At 36.0% G+C, this 22,921-nt stretch overlaps 1 protein-coding gene across 1 annotated transcript in view; it reads right to left on the reverse strand.

The window, feature by feature from the left end:
* Positions 1–22,921, reverse strand: part of Wdfy3 (WD repeat and FYVE domain containing 3) — a 265,342-nt gene that overhangs the window by 140,983 nt on the left and 101,438 nt on the right. Inside the window, exons 4-7 of the mRNA XM_042668429.1 lie at positions 20,023–20,146; positions 9,637–9,746; positions 5,752–5,913; positions 1,419–1,611 (exon numbers count right to left, since the gene is read on the reverse strand). Coding sequence (XP_042524363.1) covers positions 1,419–1,611; positions 5,752–5,913; positions 9,637–9,746; positions 20,023–20,146 — 589 coding nt within the window. The remainder of the gene's footprint in view (positions 1–1,418; positions 1,612–5,751; positions 5,914–9,636; positions 9,747–20,022; positions 20,147–22,921) is intronic.

Genomic DNA, 22,921 nt, shown 5'->3' on the forward strand with positions numbered 1-22,921 from the left:
CACTGCTCCACTTCTGGTTTTTTTGGTAGTAACTGGAAAGAAGAATCTCATGACAGACTTTCCTGCAGGGGCTGGCTTTGAACTTTAATCCCCAGACATCAGTCTTCTGAGTAGTCAGAATTACAGATGTGAGCACCAGGTACCTGGCTTAATGTTAAGTTTTAATGTAATAAATGTTACATAGTCTGAAAGTAAATATAAGATTTAAATATGATTCAAAGAACCTGACCTCTAAGTAGTAAAGGATAATAGAGGAACATGTTGAAAACAGTCCTTTTTTAAAATAATTTTTTCCTCTTACACTGATGCCAGTTCCAATTTTTCCTTCTTTAGCCTTTATTTTGACATAGTAATAGGATGAACTTTAACAAGTTTCTGAATCAAACCTCATTATTTGGTGTAACTAAATCAAGTAAAAGAAGACCAAAGAGATACTTATATATTTTGGAAAATATGGGATTTTTGTTTTTTGTTTTTGTCAGTAGTGGGGCCTGAGCACATTCCCTCAGCTCTTCAGCTCAAGGCTAGCACTCCACCACTTGAGCCACAGCACCACTTCTGGATTTTTCTGCTCATGTGGTGCTGAGGAATCAAACCCAGGGCCTCATGAATACAAGGCAAGCACTCTATCACTGAGCCAACTTCTCAGCTTGGAAAATACAGTTTTGAAAATCACATGTGTACCTGATTATACTACTTTAAACACTTTAAGGTGATGACAGGAATAGAAAGAAATACTGAGTTTATTATACATTAGGCTTAACTTACACCATTTAATCACTGTAAGTCAACAAAGAGTTCTATTATTTTGAAATAATTATTTATATAAACCAAGGAAAGTTAGCATCCATGTTATATGTGTATGTATGCATGTAAAATAAATAAAATACTTACAATGCTACAGCAATTTTCTCCTAAATAAAGGTCTGGAAGAAGAGTGCACTATTATATATGAACTTAAGAGACAGATAATATCTCTTTAATATTGATGGAGAATCCACCTAATCCTATCTCTTCTGGGTTAAAGATAGTACTACGTACAGCCATTTATGAGTATGTTCAGAATGACTGGTAAATACATTTCAAATTACAACTGGTAAGTATAGCACTGAAAAACTGAATGCCTTGTTTTTCAGCAAAAGAGAAGAAGCTATAACACAGAACTTACTAAATGGTAACTAACAACTACGGACTAACCACAAATTTTACCTGTTGTAAATACCAATCATTCAGAACTCATGAGAATTTTTCATATTTGAAATGTTCTACAAGTAAATACTTTTTTGCCTGGAAAATCTACTTTTTCATTTAAAGACCCATATTTAAACGACTAAGAGACAGTTGTAAATCTGTCATCAAATGAAGAAAAGTGGGAGAGAGTGAGACCATACAAGATGACCATATGAAGCGTAACTCACCGTGAATATACTTCACTACATTGACACTAAGCCCATGCCGGGATATGGTCATCAGGACTTCACCTGCGCTCTTCCTCCAAGGAAGGTTGTAGGGAGGGCACCAGGAGGTTATTGCACTAAATAAAAGCTGGAGATCATCTTTCTGAGCCAGTTCCTCTGCTGGAGAAACAAAACTGCAAAGCTTCACTAAAATCTTAAGAAAAAGAGAGCGAGAGAGAGAAAATAAATGGGATAGGAAAGGGAAGAGACAAAAAAGGGTAAGTCCTAAATGCAATTCAAAAGTTCATGGTAAACACTGAGCAACGTTATTGAAACCACAATGATTTGTGCTTATAGGCAACCATTTTAAAGACATCTATAATTTAGATGTGTTATGCTGAATCATTGAACCCATCCTACTTAAGCTGGCTTATTAAAAAAAATATTTGTTGGGGCTGGGAAGGTGGTTCAGTGGTAGAGCGCTTGCCTTGAATGCCTGAGGCCCTGGGTTCGATTCCTCAGCACCACATAAGCAAAAAGAAAAAAGCCAGAAGTGGTGCTGTGGCTCAAGTGGTAGAGCGCTAGCCTTGAGCTGAAGAGCTGAGGGACAGCGCCCAGGCCCAGAGTTCAGGCCTCACGACCGGACCCCTCCCCCCCCCCAAAAAAAATTGCTGTCTTTTCTTCACTGTAATAATTTTGTAGACTGTGGATTGAAACAGGATATAGCAGCAATACCTTTCATATTTATCATTTTATTTTTCTAATTTAGTTCTTACTATGCACAGGTAAAATGTATTATTCTTCTTTAAAAAAACAATCTATGGGAAGAAGTTTAAAATAGATCTTGTAAAGATATTTTTAATTGTTTTAATTTTGCATACAAGTAAAAGGAGATATATGATTAATATAAATAAACCTAATTTGCAAGGATCTTTCATTTATATCCAGTTACCAAAAACCTTCTGAAGCCTGTCTTTAAAAGACTTAAACCTTCTTCAAATCTTGAATAGAAACTTAATATTTAACTATAATTTGCAAAATATACACTACACAACTTCTCTCAGTATTAAGGGTCTACTATCTGGGAATTCAACAATGATATTCTACTTTTAATGGATTTTTCCTTTTAAGTTTAGTGTCAGAAAAAGTTAACTATTCTCTATGCTAGATAAATATTCTCATCTAAATATTTTTAAAACACAAAGTAACTATGAAATCATTTTACTCTCAAGAAAGAAAACTATTCAAGAAATTAAAACATTTCAATATTAGTAGAAAAACTGCTAAACAGAAAAAGAGGTATTAAAAATACCACAGTCAGTATGAGAAAGTAGGTCCTCCATTTCTATTTTTGGTAAAAGCTTTCTTAGATACAAAAGCTTCCTCGTTCATAGCTGGCAAGTACCAGGAAGAAAAAAAATTAAGAATTCAGGAAAACAGTAAAATATTTTTTATGATTAGTAAATATGGCCCCCTTAACCTATAAACACTAGAGAAACTATTGGACATCTAATATCCACTGATAGGTAAAGCGTGTGAGCACAGATAGTAAAGTATACCACAAGGAGTTAGTTATGTGCTCAGAGGGGTGCAAAGTCAATTACATTTGCAGTTGCTTCTGATACCACCTTACGCGATTACAGGGACAAATGCTGTTTTTCTAATTTGTAACACAGAAATCCAATCCCAAGACAGTAAGTTTTTTCCTCTCAATCCAAATCCCTGTTCACAAATAAACCAATTTAATGATCCCTTGAATCCTAAGGTAATTGTTTCTTAATCTTTACATGCAAAGAGATTCCTCCAAGCAATCTAGTATAATCCTTTATATTTTACAGAGTAAGAAACACAAAAGTCTACCTGTCTTCCTCTTCTGCCTCAACACTAAGCACTGCCACACACAGGACCCTGTTACAATGTCTAACCAAGGTGGCAGGGTAACAATGGGTCATGCTAATGATGGCACATGCCCAGCACCAACACAAGGTCCCAGGCAATCAACCATCTGCCACCTAGTACAAGCAGGAAGATTCCATTTATTGTAAAATACTTAATCAGGTATATCAGTTAGTTTCCTAGACAAAATGATGTAAGTAATATGTAGCCTGGGATGAGGGAAGAAGCAAAGGAAGTGATGCACTCTGGGATGGAAGAGGGTGTCTCTTCACTACTGCTCACCTGTTGTATACCACTGACAAGGACATCAGATTCTGCAAGTATCTAGTAGGATTTCAATTTACATTACACTTTGAGTTCCTTTTAGTCGCAATGTTCAATGCTCCACATGATTTCTAAGTCAGCATTCACTGTTTTCAAATATAGGGATTTTTTTCTTTTTAGTTTTCAAAGAAAACTTTGCTCTGCTTACTTAGGCATTATTAAGTAGAGTTTCCATTGCCTGATACATCAAATGATTTTCCAGAAGGGCTTTCCTGAAATGAGCCTCTAGTCCAATCATCAATAATTAATCCACTACATTACTCACCAAGATCTTCAAGCAGCTTTCATTCTTACAGTATTTATTCCTTCACTTATTCTCATGGCTTTTCCTAATCAATCTAATTTGAGTGTCTAATAAGCCTGAGTTCTAATACTAGTTGTTCACATAATTATTTAGGGGAAGATAAAAGCTATCAAGTTGTTTTCTATCTAAGAAATGAAGTACTCAGTATTTGCTGTGTTAGTATTTTGCCATTCCTAATCTTGTCCTTTCTCAAACACTCCTAGTGTCCCTCAACTCCATACTTTTAGTAGTAACATCTCTTCAAAGCATTACTCCTACTGAAAAGGCACTCACAGCATGCGCTGAGCATGTCACTGTCATCTTGCCCTCTTTCTACCTCCTTAGGCATAGATCCACTATCTTCTCTCTTTGCTTCCTACCCACCTGCACACACCACGCTTTGTGTGTGTGTGTGTGTGTGTGTGTGTGTGTGTGTGCGTGCGCACGCGCGCGCACGCACACACGTGCACACATGTTAGGGCCTGGGTGCTGTCCTTAACCTGTTTTCCTCAAGATTAGCATTCTATTACTTGAGCCATAACTCTACTTCTCGCTTTTTGGTCGTTGATTGGAGATAATAGGCTCACAGACTTCTTGCCCGGGCTGGCTTCAAACTGTAATCCTCAAGATTTCAGCCTCCTGAGTAGTTAGGTTTACAGATATGAAAGTTCCTTTTATTTAATATCAGTGATGTGCTAAGCAGGGAGCCATAGATCTATGTACTATCTCATTTAAACCTCATAGAAATCCTTCAGGCAGATATTGCTGTCTTCAGTACTGTAGTACTATACCTCAGGTTACATAAATCCAGAGACCCAGATTCTTTACCCTTTGATTGTGGGAAAAAAATTAATCATTCAATTTATCATCTCTTCAGTGCACAATTATCTTTTCCTACTTCTCTTTAGGCCCTGGCAATCAGAATTCTACTTTTTTGTTCTAACTGTTCGATGACTTTAGATAGGTCATCATATAGTATTTCTCATTTTTAGCTAAAAAGTATAGGTTTCATGAAGAAGTTAAATCCTAAAAGTTTGTAGGCTGCCTGTCTTGAAATTTTTCTCCCCAGAAAGGGTATCACTCTGGCTCACAAAAGTCCTTGAATCCTCAGTTCACTGCAGTGCTATTAGAAGAGCAGTGAAAACAGTAGAGGAGCTTTGCAAGGGAGGAGGGACAACTCAATAAAAACAAGCAACTCGGGCTGGGAAGGTGGCTCAGTGGTAGAGCGCTTGCCTTGCATGCCTGAGGCTCTGGGTTCGATTCCTCAGCACCACATAAGCAGAAAAAAGCCAGAAGTGGTGCTGTGGCTCAAGTGGTAGAGCACTAGCCTCGAGCTGAAGAGCTGAGGGACATTGCCCAGGTCTAGAGTTCAGGCTCCAGGACCAGACCAAAACGACAACAACAACAAAAAAATAAGCAACTTTATAAGTTCAGTATTGATAAGACTATATAAAAGAGAAACTGAATGGAAGTTCATGATACTACAAAAAAAATTCCACGTAATAATGATAGGCTTGTCAACATTTTGTCCTTGATTCATTCACTTAAAGAATGTTATTATATATCCAATGTACTTTTGATAGCTGAATCTGTCCAGACAAAGAAGAACTGCTTGTGTCTCACTCAAATATTCCTGAAAAGATTATTTAATATTATTGCTGCATTTCCAAATATTATATGAGGCGAAAACTCACAATAAACAGAGTATTAGAAAAGGAATATGAAGTTTGGTTCTATGTCCTACATTGGGGAAATTGAGGCAGGAGTCAGTTGAGATCAGCTTTGGCCACAAGGGTGAAACACATATGCAAGTCTAGAATCATGATAAGCAACAAATAGCATCTTCCCTACCTGTACAAAAACCTTCTGGAGTAGTCCTCTGCGCTCTGCGAGAGGCAGCTCATTCTGTGCACCTCCACCTGCCTCAGGCACATGGGGAAGGTCAAAGAACAAATACAGACACTTAACCAGGGTGGAAGGCACTGACATCGTCGTCATGCAGTCCACAGTTTTCTGGAAAAATACAATGAACATGTGAATAGATAGGCAGGTGTAACTCCAATGAACATGTGAATAGATAGACAGGTGTAACTCTAAAGGCATACTTAAACAATGCAGTTACTTTTACCTGCTTTCAGTCTATTTAAAGTGTTTGCTCCTACTAATAATACCCCTAACAAACAAAAAAATCTCCCCAAAATCCATGCTAAACATTCAATTTTCTGTTCAGACCAATTTGCTTTAGTCAAATATTGATACTGGTTAATATTACTTAGTAACTTATTTACTAAATTCATATTTATTATTTAGTGTAATATTTATTTACCTATAGACAGCTTGTTTCAAAGAAATATACTTTAGGATCCAGAGGAAAACACAACTAGAATGAACATGGATAAGTTACTTAATTTACCTGGGTGTCACATTTCTGTATTATAAGACAGACGGAAATGGTACATAAATCAGTTATATAAGATAATAAGATAATTACCAGAAGGTCATACTAAGCACTAAACTGTAGAACAGCATTTGCTTTAGTAGCATTCCCATCTTTGTTCTTTTCATTTTGAGAGCCAGGAAAACAAATAGAGATAGTCATTTCTAATACAAAATATATCTTTATACCATTTTCAGAGGAAAAAATTTCAGACTATCTTACAGTAAATATTTCAAGATTGCTAAGAAATATGACAGGATTATCCAATTTTTCCAAGGTGTAGTTTGACATAAAGGTTTAGTGCATCTCGAATGGCATTTCCTATCTGAGTGGCAAGGGTATGTCAGGCAGTGTGCAGAAAGCTGGTCTCAAGAAGATCAAACACACTGCCCTTCAGAAGACCAACGTCTACTCACATCAGCAGTCATGATAACTACTTCATCTCTCAATACTAACAATGGCAATACATAAAGCCCACTAGAAATAGGAATGATCAACATTAACAGGAATGAAGTAGAAATTTTAAGGAATTAAAATGAGATACAAAGGAAGTTAGATCATATGATAAAATATGTTTGAGAAACAGTGTCCAAAAAGCCAGAACAATAATGGCTAATTAAGTGTTCACTGCATAATACATATAAGGCCATATTTCCCTGTACATTATCTCATATATTTCTCAAGTCAACGCATGTGGTAGATACTCTAATCTCCTTTTTAAAAGGGAAGGAGTTAAGCTTTATCAAATATATACCTTGCTTTAACTTAAGAGAGATCATTATCTAATCCATACACTATTTATACTCAATGAAGGCTGAGTATATTTATACTCAATATTTATATTCAACGAATATTCAGACCATCAGTAAATATTTCAAGATTGCTAAGAAATATGAAAGGTATTTTATAGTCTGACTGATATTTTACTCAGTGTGATGTTACCAAAAAAAAGTGATAGAACCAGAATTTCAATTAGCTGATCGTAGTATAGATCAGAAATATAAACAGGGGGTGAAAATAATTAGAAAATTAATTTAAAAAAAACATAGAGATGAAGTCTAAACTAATATAAAAATAAAGCAATGAAGAGGAGAAAGAGTATAAGAATAAGTCCTGCCAAGACCAAGGATAGTGTTTCATTTTTCTTATTCCAGTTTTTAATGAGTGGAGACTGGGAGGTCAGTGCTCAAGGCCAGCCTGGGCAAACAGCAAGATCTCCATCTCAACCAATAATCTAGGTGTGGTGAGACAGGCTTATCATCCAAGCTATGTGGAAACATACACAGGATAATCACAGTCCTGTCCAGGCCTGACTATACGCAAAAAACCACAGAACTCCAAAAAAAATAACTAAAGAATAAAAGGCTGGGGGTATGGCTCAAATGATAAGAGCACCTGCCTAGCAAGTGCTTAGCCCTGAGTTTAAACACCAGCACAGATAAATTAGATACATAGAAGGATGAGGGATGACAGATTCCTTCCTTCTATCTACAACCTGACCCATCTCTGCATACCAGCATCATTTCCTCTAAGTTCTCTGTACTACTCACCTATGACAGCATTTCTCAGTGTCCCATGTTATCATACAGTCAACAGTGTTTAAATATCTGTTATGCCTCAAACATTCTTTAAAAACGCTTTCTGCTGGTACTGGGGTTTGAACACAAGGTTTTGAACTTTCTGGGTAGGTACTTTGCCACTTGAATTACATTTCCATCCCTTTTTGATTTTAGTTATTTTTCAGATAGGGTCTAGTGCTTCTGCTGGGGGTGGAGCAACCTAGGATTGTGAGCTTCCTATCTATACTTCCCGAATAGCTGGGATCCCAGACATTAGCTACCGTGTCCAGCTTCTTCTTTGAGATACAGTTTGTTAACATTTATTGCTCAGCCTGTCTCCGAACTGTGCACTCTTACCTCTGCCTCTGAAGTTACTGGGATTATATTCTTGAGCCAATGCCTAGCCTTATTCCTTAATTGACCATCTTTCTTCTTACCCTAACCCTCAAAATGTATAACCTCATATTCTATTTTCTTAGCATTAAACATATCCTATTATTTTGTTTTGTGGTATTCTTTCTCTATTTCATCTCTGCCATACTCCTGTTGAGTCAGAATCATATTTTAGTCATCTCTGTATCTTGCTGTTGCCAGCAGAAAATGGCACTTACGCAAAAAATGCAGCTCAAAGCATAACACTGAATTTGCTTTTTAAATGTTACCATTTTCCAGTTAAATACTGGCTTTCTCTTCCCATTAACCAAAGCAGCATGATTTGACAACATTTGAATTACTTCAGGTGATTAGGTTTTTCCTGATCTATTGTTACACTCCTTCCCCCTTTAAGAAACAGAGTCTCCCTATGTAGCCCAGGCTGACCGAGAAGTCATGATGCTCCCCCGTTGGCATTTGGAACACTGGTGTTACAGAGGGAAGCACCATTGGTCAAATACTTAAAGCTGATTTAGGGGAAGGCCATTTGTACAATAAATTAGATGGGAAGATAGTACTTACTACCCTAAAATATGGTAATGGTCCCTATTTCTCATAAAAACGAGAAATATTTATAAGTACTCAATTTATGTTACTTATTCAGTACTAGCTGAGTAACTTAGATGAGTAGACATTTTTCTTTTTTTTTTGTTAAATTTCATTTTCTTGTAAAGATGCTATACAGAGAGGTTATAGTGACATCAGTAAGGTCATGAGTACATTTCTTGTCGGGCATTGTCACCCCGTTTTGTTTTTCTCCCACTGACCCTTCCCTCCCCTACCTTCCCTGCTTCTCCCCCCCACCAAGTTGTTAAGGTTCATTTCTTGTATCATTGTTGCAAGTGGTAATACTGTGTCCTTCTTTCAGCATTTTGTTATTCTCCTTTCCTTCCCCCAAATTAGATAAATGTATATGCAAGATGCAAGGTACCAAAATCAAATGTAGTGACAACAGGGATGTTTTTCTAAGCGAGAATTTTTACCCGGAGTTCCTAGGCTACTTTTGCCTCCAGCTATAATCATCCATCATTTTACTTCGCATAAAAACAGTATCATACTTATGTGTGGTACAAGATGATAACAATGGAAAGCACTACTGTGAGCCATACACTTCCTCAGGAATAAAGTAAAGAAGAGGCAACCTCCTTCCAGAGATGTGAAAGCATGAAATAACCTGCAAGTAGAGTTGAGGGAACAAATGATGATCATAGTATTTTCTTTGCAGATGGTGATAAGCTTTCTATCAAAACCTCAGGAGAAGATACAGTCAGAAGTCTTGAGTTGTAACATGTGAAACTAAGAGCTCACCTGGCCAGAGGACGCCAACAAATTAATTGTTGTCAGAAGCATCCAGCCTCTACTGGCTTCTTCACTCTGATTAATCTCCAGGAACTGGACTATGGCCCGACTTGCAGCCTCTACAAAACCAAAGGGAAGCTATTAAGGAGTGAAAAATCACTTACAAAGCATCCTTCCTTAATACCCACCAAGAAAATGATCATTTACTGAGAACATACTTCATACCAATGCTATTAGATACTTTATTGTTTAAAAATTTAGATAGAAATACTTGAGTGGTACAAGTAAGCCCTTGGATCACTAATAAGGAAATGTAAAAGGCAATCTGTAGTTTGGGGAAAGATATGTTACCAACTAATCAGAAGCAGTCACGGAAGAAGTGAAATCTGGGCTAAACCTGAAAGGAGAAGTACATGCTTAGACAAGGAATGGGAGAGATGGGAACGAAGAATACAATCATAGTATCAAAACAGAAGTGTGAGATGGGGGCAGGTAGCTCATTCCTGTAGTCCTAGATATTTAGAAGGCTGAGATCCAAAGAAGAACAGCTCAAAGCAGCTCAAGCAGAAAAGCCTGTAAAATTCTATTTCCAAAACAACCAGCATAAAAGCAGGACTAGCACTTGTGTGTTGGAGTCTCAGCCTAACAAGTTGAGTAAATATAAGGCCTGGAGTGCAATCCCTGATACCAGGGAAAACAATGTGTGGCTACAAAAATGAGCATGACATGTACACACAAGACAAAAAAAAGCACTAACACCATTCTAAAACAACCTATGCTTAGAAGTAGACTAATAACAGGAGTGATTTTTAAAAAACACAGATGCCTAATTATGAAGGAAGGCAAACTAAGGGCTGTATGTATCTGACTCTCTGGATATAAAGGAGCAATGTAGTTTTATTTAAAAAAAGTATTTTAGGTCACTGAATCTATTAGTAAAGGGTATGGCAGACTGAAAAGCCAAAGAGATGATGGGAGAGAAATAAAATGAAGAGGTTGCCTAGGTGCTACATGTAGCAAAACTTGAGAGTCTGAGAGTAGGAACAGAGAAATTGTGTTACATGAAAGTCATTCATATAAATTTAGAACTCAAAAAAAATTATTTGGGGGAATGAAGGATAAGAATGTTGAAAGGGGACTGGGGAGGTAGCTCAGTGGTAGAGTGCTTGCCTTGTATGTATGAGGCCCTGGGCTCGATTCCTCAGCACCACATAAGCAGAAAATGCTGGAAGTGGTGCTATGGCTCAAGTTGTAGAGCGCTAGCCTTGAGCTGAAGAGCGGAGGGACAGTGCTTAGGCCCAGAGTTCAGGTCCCATGACCAACAACAACAAAAAAAAGAGGAATGTTGAAAAGGGTGACATCAATTAAGATACATTATATTCTTGAATACTTTTGTTAAATGGCAACTCATACAACTATTTAAATATAATAAAAAATATTTTGAAAAGAAACCCTGAAACTAAATTGAATACTCTGACTTTCAGAAAAGGGAAAACAGAGAGATCTCTAGATATACAATTAATTTTATCAGCAGAATTTGCTCATTTTTATATCAAAATTTGAGATTACTTAAAGTTGTCAGAAAATAAATCAAACTTCATTGTGAACTAATTGGCTAAGATAATAATGTATACTTGAAACACTTCATAAGGCAGAAAGTAGAATAAAATTAAGATCATCTTAAGTTATTTTTTTCCTCAGTTTAACACCATGGAGACAAAAAGTGTTTTTTTAGGAGAATGAACTCCAAGATAAGTATTCAAATGTTTTTTTTTTTCCTTTCATGCAATTGTTTCTAATATATTTATAAGACGATTTCTATGTTGCTTTGTATATCCCTCCTCCATGGTATAACCCATGCTTTCACTGTATTTGATGTTGGTACAATTTGTGGAGGGGGAAGGGAAAAAACAAATCGTTTAGCTAGGGATACAGGTGGACCCATTGCAGCAATGAGATGTACAAGTCGTTACGTCGAAAAACAAACTTTACAACTTTGGTGGGGGGTGGGGGGAGGATGAGAAGAGACGGGAAGGGGAAACAAAGAGGAGGCAACAATGCTTGATAAGAAATGTACTCCTTATCTTGCCCATGTAATTGTAACTCCTCTGTACGGTATTCTCACAAAAAAAGTGTTTTGTACTGGGTAACTGAATTCAAGACATATGTCTGATTCTATGTGGGCATATTTCATCTTTACATACTTTCACTTGAGGAAAAATTTTAATGGGAAAAAATTTAAAAGTGTTATTTTTATCACTGGTATTTACTAGATACTATATGTAAATGAACTATACAATTTGTGGGTAGAAATAGGAGGGGAAAGCTGGGAGAGAGCAAGGGAAGAGGTTATACTGTTCTAAAAGAAATGTACTTTTTACCTGATGTAACTGTAACCCCTTTAAATATCACCTTTATAATAACAATAAAAATTAAATTAAAAAGATGAATTACTTTTATTGACTCTGACTAGTGGCACTGTCTTATGTACTTAAAAGTTTAACATAATCTTCACAAAAACAGCCCCACTTATTTTCTACTAATATATCTCTTATTCTCATACAAATTGAGAAATGAAAAGTATAAGTAACTTGCCACTGGTCACATACCTACTTAATGAACTCATATTTGAATATAGGCTGTCTAGCCTGTCTGAAAAAAGATAGTGATTTTAAAAAAGAAGAAGAAAACAGAGAAACCAAGAAAAGCCTAGCTTATTTCTAATACCTTAATATGCCTTAAGAGTTGAAATTATCGTGTCCCTATATTACTAACATCAGTGTTTCTCATCCATCTCTAGAAAACAAACAACACGCGAGACTCTAAGACTTTGGCCTTCCTTTCTACTTAGCATACTATTGGCACTAGGTGAACACTCAATAAATACCTGGTAAGTAAACTGACATAACTACATCAAAGAAAGCATTCACTGTAACAAAAAGGCATACAGAGCTTCACTTCTTTACCTCCAGAGATTTGGATTTACTGTATGTAAGAGAGGTCCTTGAAGTTTTAAAAAGGTGACAACAGTAATCTCGTCTTATTCATAGATTTATTACATGCAATTCTGCTTAAGCATAGTTAAAAAAAAAGGAGGGGAGGGCAATTAAAAATCATAGACAAAAATTTTAAATTCTGGTACATGCATTCCTCAGTTCAGTTGAGGCTGAAAAGCTGTCACTCAGTTCTATATTATCAATTATGTTTATATTACAATGTGAACTGCGGAGAGGTTTCCTGACCTTAATTTCGTGAAATTCTGACTCCCTAAATTCAAATGGTGCCCGAACAGCAAGGTAAAAGCAAACATATTTAAGTATAAACTAAACAGCTGAGATTTGTTGAAAAGTGACATGTCTTTAGCAGAAGCTGAACAGGCTTCTGGGAAAAATGAAGCAAGCATCTGCAGTTATAGCACAGAACTCTGTGCATTTTGAACATGTGTCGTTTTTTCCTTTATTGATGCTTTCCTTAGGAAAATAAACCCAGATAGCGAGAGTCAAAGAAAGCAATATTTTCAGCTGACCTCCTTAGAGAAGGGAAAAAAAAAAGGAAGATTCCTGAGATGCTTACTTTATAAATAGTAGTTTGAGATCCTTAGTGAAAATTAATTTGCAAATACTCTTTGGAAGCATACAAAGAACTCAACAATTGACAAGGACTATAAAAAAAAAAGTTCCCCTTTCCTTGAAAATAATTAGATGTCCATGTAATAAAAACAACTACTTCCCAGGTAGCTACAATTCTCCACAAAGTTTGACATTATATGCTTTTATTTCTTAGACCTCTTCTTAATTAGGGAACTTTTAAGTTTAAATTATGCATTTCTAATTTTATGATCTGTAAGAGATGACTTGAAATTGACACAGCAGAATTATACCAACAAAGTGAAATTCTATTTAATAAGGAAACATTAATTAAGAGATCTAGTTAGTATTTCCTATGTTACAAGGGAGATAAAGAAACTTTAAAAGCTAAACCTAGTATATAGGAAAAAAAAGTGAAACAAATTATCTTTGTGGGGTTGGGAAGGTGGCTTAGTCAGTGGCAGAGCGCTTGCCTTGCATGCATGAGGCCCTGGGTTCGATTCCTCAGCACCACATAAGCAAAAAGAAAAAAGCTGGAAGTGGCACTGTGGCTCAAGTGGTAGAGCGCTAGCCTTGAGCTGAAGAGCTGAGGGACAACACCCAGGCCCAGAGTTCAGGCCCCATGACCAGCCCCCCCGCCCCGCAAAAAAAAATTATCTTTGAGATACATAAATGAGAACCTCAACAGCAATGACATCTTGAATGAATTTGGATTTACCATTATTAACTTCAAAAGCAAACCTGACAAAGTTTACTATTCAACAGATTGTCAGATATTAACAGTAGGAGCTAAGGACTATTTTGAGAACAAAAACATGAAAAATAACCTTTTAGCTTGAAATAGTTCTAGTTGTCTGAATAATGATGATCCTTTACAGTATTTGTTTTTACATTTGGTGTCAATGAGCATTAAGAGATCCCTCATGATGAAAAAAGACAAAAAACCTGGAAAAAGGCAAGGAATGCCCTCTGGAAACACTATCATACATACAATGATAAATAAGATGATATTACATATGGAAACAGTTTAGAAAGAGCCATGCATGATAGTACAATACACGCCACATGTGCTTATATAACAACTTTATTAACTTAATATCAACAACTGTTCTTTTTGGAGAAAAGTTGGAAAAGATCTAAATCACAGTTGTAATAATGTTTTCTGAAACTGAATTACATGCTTATATAGGATAAAGAGATTTGATAACTTTGTGCTGAATGACATGGGGAAAATTCCAAACCACTGGCAAACAAAATTATATTTACACAACAAATATACTCAGAAAAACTACTTAGTTTTGACCTACCAAATTCAAGAATAAACATCTCCCACTTTAAACCAGATAAACAACTCACTTTAGAAGTATAGAGCATTTACAGTGATCTTAAAACTTCATGTCTAGAACCTGGGTGCTGATAGTTCATTCTATAATCATAGCCACTTTAAAGGCTGAAAATCTGAATGTCGTGCTTCAGAGCCAGCCCAACCAGGAAAGTCTGTGAGACTTTGATCTCTAATTAACCACCAGAAGAACTGTAGAGCTGTGGTTCAAGTAACAGTGCATTATCCTAGAAAAAAAAGCTCAGATATAGAGTTCAGGCCCTGAGTTCGATCCCCAGGACCAGCACCCAAAACAAACATGTAATATCTGGGCTGAAGGTGTATTTCAGCAGTAAAGCACCTGTGCCTCACATTTGTAAAGACCTAGCTATAACCCCAGCACTACATACACACATAAAATACGTACACTAGCAAGCAATGTTAAGTAAAACCTCCATAAATCATATAGGTTTCTTAAAGCACTGAATATAAACCTTACTTCTAGTCACAAATCTAATCATCTGGATATTTTAAATTCAATAAAATTTATCAAATACAAATTTACACGATAATTTATGGTAAGGTTACATGAGTTATTGAAAGACAAACAATGCTAACCTATATCTTTGAGCTGTCAATTATTCAGCTGCAGCTTTGGCTTTCACACTGCATTTCAGTACATAGAATTATAATGAAAAAACACAGAAATAGGGTTAGTAGAGCTCATGATGAGATGATATAACTAATGAATGTGGATAATTCTAAAACAAATATAATTTATGGACTCACTGGAGTTCAACTGGAAAACACCTTGAAGAATCAGAATTGAAAACTAGTTAATATGTGCAGTGCAATTTTTTTCTTTGCATAATGCGTGTCATTTTCAAATTTAGGCTTCAGGATGGCGTGAGACACATCAATAATATTACATTTATTTCATTAATGAAGAAACAAGCATCAAACATCTCTGCACCTCAACAAAATGTTTTCATTAGTTAGTTAGAAAAACAGTGTTAGAATTCATAGCTTCCATGCTTTTTTTTTTTTGATACATAACCACACCTTGGGGATGAGTTACCTGAAGGTGTTGTGGCTTTGAAATCCTTGGAGGATGGCAGGGCACACTGTTTTTCTGTTTAAAAAAAAAAAGGCGGGGTTGTCTAATTGGGGAATCACTATGTGTCACCAGTCTTGCCACTAGGGTATTGTGGTCAACATTGCAAAGCCTCTCTGCTGTAGGGTTGCTATCCACTGGGGAAGGTATTACTGGGCTTAACAGTGGCATCTTGCATGTAGTAAAGTCATTAATAACCAAGTAAAGAAAGTAGCTTAATACAGATGGAATCTTCTATTTCGGGTCACATAAAGTGACTTGGTGCTCTTAGAATTAAGAGGAAATAGCGTGGTAAATTTTAAAATACCTAGAAGACTTAGAAGAAGATCCTAACACATGTCCTACATAAAATAGAGCCAGCTATGCTTTATGATATATTCACTCAAATTACTTGCAAGTCACTACATACTTTTGATAAATGCCATATGGAGACAGCAACCAAGAGAGAATTAAAGGAGAAAAAGAGAAAACTGTGATGTTGCCCTACAGTATAATAAATCATGTCTCTACACTGTACCTTGATAGTCCCTAAAAGTTTCCCAAATTTACTGACTTCTCAGACTTCTCTTCTGAGATATATAGACTGTTAAAACTGATCTGAAAAAGATTTTATAAAAGCAGTGATTATGTAACACCAATCTTCGTCAAATTCAGAGGGATGACTGGGGGGAAAAATCTCATCTTACTGTACAACAAATATAGCCAACTTTCAAAGGAATAAGAGATGGCACATATTGTTTATGTACTGGAGATATGCCATTCTAAATTGCAACAAAGTTCCTTTCAATGACAATTCCCCATAAAAGACTATATGAAGTATGTAGTACAATTTAGCATAGAAATAGAAGGTAAAATGATAGCCAGGGGCTAGCATAAGGGGAAAATGAAGAGCTGATATTCAATGGATATGAACTTTCAGTTATGCAAGCTGCAAACATGCTAGAGATGTGCTGTTCAGCAGGGTACTTTTAATTAACAATAATGCCCTATATACATAAAAATATGTTGAGGGTAAATTTCATGTTACATGTCTTTATAAGTACAAAAAAAGAATAAATGTGAACTCAACTGATTTAGGATGTATCTACATCCTAAAAAAAGATAGATTTTTTTATTGGAAAAACTAAAAGATAAAATAACTCTGAAAACGGTTTTCATAAAAGCACTGACCAAAAACATTTTGCATGTTCAAGACAAAAACTAAAAAAAAAAAGAGTATTTCAATCAACATAGCTCTTTAAAGCTATCTAAGGAGATATACCAGAATTAGACTGTCTCTCCCTTAAGAATCAGCTCTCTTTTTAAAAGCACTGAAGAAACGAAAAGTAGAGAAATCCTGGGCGATAAATCAGTAAAAATTTATGGGACAGCTAATATGTAACAAGCAGTATCTTTAATGCTAATGAATCAGGCACAAATAGTACGGATAATAGTCAAGTAAGTAAAAATCAGGATACTTTCTGACAGAAACACAAAGCTTTAAGCAGGTTACTGGACAGACATTAACTTGTATGGATAAAAGGTAAGAGGATAGAAGACCTGTTAGAATGACTAGGACAGTTTCTCACCAGGACTTAACAAGCTGAAGTGACCCTCACATAACTCCAGTAAAGTTGAAACTAAACTTACATGTACTTAGATAATATAAAAATAAATGTAACTAACAAATCTACTAAGTCAAGCAGAGACCGGATAATTCTCTAGGCAATTTCCCTAGGTCAGGAGGAAACTCACCAACAAAAAGTCCCATCAAGACCATCATCATCTGCAGGTTTGGTCCTAGTCTCCAACCACAATTAAAATGTTCCTTGCTTATATGAGAGCAAAAGGTCAAGGATGAGACATCCTCTAATAGATGAGACAGAAACTACATCAACTTTATAAAAAGTAAACTCTTCTATTATACCTGAAAGAAAGACTATTTAGAGATACAAATCAGAAGAGACAAATGAAAAAAAGAAATACAACTGTAAAAGACAGAGACAAAAGATTAAAAAAAAACTTTTAGAAATGAAAGGCTTGTCACAAATTAAAAAAAAAAAAAAACTCCAGAGAAGAAAGAGATGATAAACAAGAATTTCTCTTATTACAGAGTCAAAAACAAGAGGAAAAAATAAAAGATAAGAGGTTAAAAAAAAAAAAAGGGAAGGACACTCTAAGAAGGACATCTAACTAGAGAAGAAATAGAAGTAAGAATATTATTGAATAATTCATGAAAATTTCCAAAATTTAAAGGACATGAGTACCCAGACTCAAAGGGTTCTATGAATAACAAGCATCACATTATCATCAAATTTTGAAGCAGCAGGGACAAAGAGAGGGGACAAAGAGAAGATCCTAAAAGTTTCCTGAGGGCAGAGGAGAGATGTAGCAAACCCTAAAAAATTACAATAAAAAAACACACCAAAAACTATATATCTTCAAGATTTCTCAGCAATATAGGGAATCTAGAATATAATGCAAATATAACTTTTTATATTCTAAGGTAAAATTTTTTGCAACCAACAACAGAATTGATATAATGCCAGCTGCAAGATTATCCAAAATGATGTTCACTACTCACTCTGGGCTGAGATCCCTTTCCCAACCAACTCCCACAAGAGGAGCTATAAGGAAACAATTCTGAAGAGCTCCTACTATTGATAGGAGAACTGGGTCTAGAGAGGTAGCATACCCAAACAACTGCTAGAAGCATATGACAAGAATCCCAACCCAGTACTCAAGCAGCCTGGATCACGTAAGTCTGTTTCTTCCCTCTAAGTTTTCCTACCCCCATCCTCTGGGAACGGCAAGCAACAGCTTTGGGGGATGGAGAGAAGGGGAGGTGTTTCTCTGCTCAGAAGTAAACCTCAGCTGTGTGTCCAGCAGATCCTCAGCACGCTTCTCTGTAGATAATGAAGTATGTGACTTCTTTTCTTTCGCTGGCTCTTGGTTTTGCAACTATCCCTTCCTATAATAAATCTGTGCTTTGTGAATTAATGTAATTTCTTCCAACTGTTTATATCTGGTTTTGTCAGCCAAATTATACAGCACTATAGATATTTACACGGTGAGACCAAAGGAGGATATTCTTAGGAAAGGATCACAATGGCTTAATAACTATGTGCATATGACCATATAAAATTATGTTTATCAAAATGAACTGCAAGAAATGGGAACAAAAGTTTTGTTTTGCTTTTTAATTTTGCTTTTTGCTTTTTGTTTTCTTCTTTGTCGATGGTTTAGATTTCTGTACCTTTAACGTTGTATGTAAGTGTATCTGTCTTGGAGAGGGTTAGAAGGAGCACAGAAAGGGTGGAACGAAGGGTAAACAAATGCAGCAGTGAACTTGTGGAGGAGGGGCACTGGGAGAAAAAAACTGGGAGAAAACAAAGGAAGAGGTGACACTGTTCAAAAAGAAATGTACTCATTTCCTGACGTATGTAAGTATAACCCTTCTGTACATCACCTTTACAATAACAACAAAAAAAAGTATCACATTGGTAAAGAGGAAGAAATTCATTTTCTAAACCAAGAGTTTAAGGCATTTTTAACTCATGAGATACTTAAAAAAATAAATCACAAGGATGGCGGTTCACAGTCAGCCAGGGAAGGAAAGTCCATGAGACTCTTATCTTCAATAAACCACTAGAAAACCGGAAGTGGCGCTGTTGCTCATGTGGTAGAGTGCTTGCCTTGAGCTGAAGAGTGCAAGAACAGTGCCCAAGCCCAGAGTTCAAGCCTCATAACCGACAAAATAAATAAATAAATAAATAAATAAACCAGAGACTTCCTGACACCTCCAGTCCTTCTCAATAAACGGTTGGAAAAGATGTTTTTCTCAAAGGAAAAATTAGCCATCATTCCCAAAGAAGTAGAAAGACATCCAAAATGATGGAAATCAGAAAAGTAAAAGTAAAAATGATGGCTGTGCAAGCTGGCTCAGAAAGCAATAAGATCCCCAAGTATAGCTTGTGGTCTGGTAAGAGAAAAACTTACCTATAATTCTACTCATGAGGCTAGGAAATAGAAGTCACTTAAAAGAACAAATGTTAGGAAACAAGCAATGTAGAAGGGTACAACAAAAATGTATACATAGCAAAATCATAAATTTGCCCCAAGAATCATGTTGGATCATATAACATGATGTTTATCAAAATGAATTCCAAAAATGGAAAGAGTGGAACTGTCCAACAGAAAAGATCCCAACAGAAATGCTTGAGAGAAGATGGTGAAACCACTGGAAGAAAGTGACTATAAGAGGGGGATTGAGACTGGTAACTGAAATCTGTGAGTTCAGAATAAGATTCACATTTCATTTCATTTTAATAGTACTTAAAAAAAAAACTTCTATTCAACTAAGTCCATTTTTGTTGGCTTCTGTAAAAATATACCTGTGGATTTGTTTGATGCTCTCCTTCTAATTTCTGTCACCATTAGTCTTGAAACTTGTGTTGTGAATTGCAGAAGATCAGAAAATTTTTCTGTCATTGTATTTGGCGGAGCATTTCCAAAAACCTGTAGATGAGAGTAAAGATTTTCAGTGAAACATTGTCATCTCTTTTTGTTTTTCATTTTGTGAGTTTAAAATGGGTAATATTTAAATTAAGTAAAATATGTACAATTACATCATTACATTTCTTTATGTTTAAAATATACATCTTTTAATATACATGGCTAGCCACACTTCTGTATATGTTAAATAATGATTAAATCAATCAAATAAAAAAGCCAAAGATAAATATCTATAAAATATGAGTCAATCTCCATAACGAAGTTCAGAAATTTAACAGTTGTCTGAGGAAACTTAAACACTGACAAGTTTTATATACTGATGGTATTCAGACACATTGGACAGGGAAAAGCAGAGACTGATATGCTAAGTCCAGGCTGAACAGAAAATGTAGTAACCTTTATTTTAAATTTGAGAATTTCTAAATGCTAACTATGATCATTTCTAAGGCAAAGCTACTATGAAAGACAATGATAAAAATGAATAGAAAGCTTGCGAAATAAACTTGTTTTCATAAAAATTTAAAATAAATGTTGAACATTGATGGCTCATGCTCATAATCCTACTCAAGAGGCTGAGACTGAGGATTGAGATTCAAAGCCAGCCTGAGCAAAAAGCCCATGAGACTTATCTACAATTAACTACCAAAAACCCAGAAGTGAAGGTATGGCTCAAGTGACAGAGCACCAGCTTTGAGCAAAAAAGTATAGGAGGATGTGAGGCCGAGTTCAAGCCCAAGAACCAGCACAAAAAAATTTCAGTGTATGTATGCATGCATGTATACATGCGTGCCTGTGTGTGTGTGTGTGTGTGTGTGTGTGTGTGTGTTGTGTGTATGGCTGTGTGTGTGGGTGTAGTTGTGTTTGTTTTGGTAGAGGGCTGAACCCAAGGTTAGCATTTATAGGAAAGCATCCTACCATTTGAGCCATGCCCTCAGACCTTTTGCTGTGTTTTGTTTTTGAGACAGGGTCTCATTAAGTTCCCCCGGCTGCCCTTTGACCAGGGAACCTCCTGTCTTTACCTCCTGAGTATCTGGGATTACAGGTAAGAACTACCATGCCTGACTATATGAAATAGTTCTTTAAAAGAAGTTAGTACAGGTTCTGTAAAGAAAACAGTAAAATAAAATCTGGATGTAACATTGCAAGAAAATGCATGAAACTTAATGGCTAGTATTGACTACATGTATCCTGAAATACTGTATTAAAAATGTTCTTTATAGCTTTATAGGAAATTCTGTCTTTCATAGCCATTATAATAATTCTACATTGTAAGGCAGTATTTTATATTCTAACAATCTTTCAAATATTACTACTAAGGCACTAACATAAATTATGTATCCTCATATTCCTTCCCAAGCTAGTGTCCTGTTTTGTATAGCTGCTCCTTAAACAGTTTAAAAGAAGACTCACAGAAGACTATCGAGAATGTTGAAGGAGCACTGAAGAACAGGAGAGTATATGCTAAAAGGAAGCCATGTGCGGTAGCATTAACCTAGAATAATAGTCCTCAGGCTGAAATGGATATTGAGTTTGAGGCCAATCTGTTACCTAAAAAGATCTAATTTAAAAAAAAAACTATAAGTATGAATGAAAATAAAACAAGTAAATAAAAACCCAAAGCTACAGAGGCTGGGAAGGTGGCTCAGTGATAGAGCGCTTGCCTTGCATGCATGAGGCCCTGGGTTCGATTCCTCAGCACCACATAAGCAAAAAAGAAAAAAGCCGGAACTGGTGCTATGGCTCAAGTGGTAGAGTGCTAGCCTTGAGCTGAAGAGCTGAGGGACAGCGCCCAGGCCCAGAGTTCAGGCCCCATGACCAGACCCAAAAAAAAAAAAGATTATGCCCTACATTCTAATCTGAAATGAACTGCTGCTTCTTTCTTATGGAACAATATTTAGTGCAATGAACCAACACTACTGATTTACTTAATCATTTCTTCACTCACAAATATTTACTGTTGTCCACTGATAAGCAAATATCTCAGTGCCCATGGAAGCCTTCATATTCAGTATAAAAAACAAGTATCAAAAGAATTAAGATTAAAATTAGCTGGGAGGGCATGGGATTGCATGAGATTGCAATCTCCAGCGTCAAAAAATATAAACAAAAATTCAAATTATGCTAATATAGTGATGTGTTACAAAGGAAAGCAAGTTAAAGAAGAAATGCCTGGATGGGAGGAAGCTAGTCAAAAAGGGTTCCCCAAGGAAATGACTAGGTCTGAACAGTGAGACAGAAAAGAGGGTCCAGATAGAGAAAACTGAGCAAGACATCAAATTAGGAATAAGACTGGGAGGTTAAGGGGTCAAGAAGAGGCTACTCAGGCTGGAATACTCCTACTAACAGGATGGGTGGTTATCAAAATGAATATTATAATACAGAATGTTGGGGGGAAAGCTAAAAAGCGTTATGGTTTTTGTAGCCAGTTTCAAGTGTGCTTCTAATATTGTCAACAAAGCATCTAATATGCATGCACACCAATGTCTGCCATGGCAATGTGGTATAAGGCTGGAGTCAGGAGACTTGGAATCTACTTTTCTCTCAGGGACTACTATTCAAATGTGTCTTTCTGGCTCTTGGTTTCCTCATCTGTCAAGGGTAAGAGTTCTAAACACTTTCTACTCAAAATCTTTAATTCTATTAACAGATTTGTATCATTCAAAGCTCAAATAAAAAAACCAATACCCAAGAACAAATCTGAATTCTAGCAAATTCAATGAGAGAATAATAATTATCACATAATAACCATTTACAATGTGTATAGAACAGTTCAAATAT

This window comes from Dipodomys spectabilis, unplaced genomic scaffold (assembly GCF_019054845.1).
Source record: "Dipodomys spectabilis isolate Male_0828 unplaced genomic scaffold, ASM1905484v1 ptg000436l, whole genome shotgun sequence".
Taxonomy (NCBI): domain Eukaryota; kingdom Metazoa; phylum Chordata; class Mammalia; order Rodentia; family Heteromyidae; genus Dipodomys; species Dipodomys spectabilis.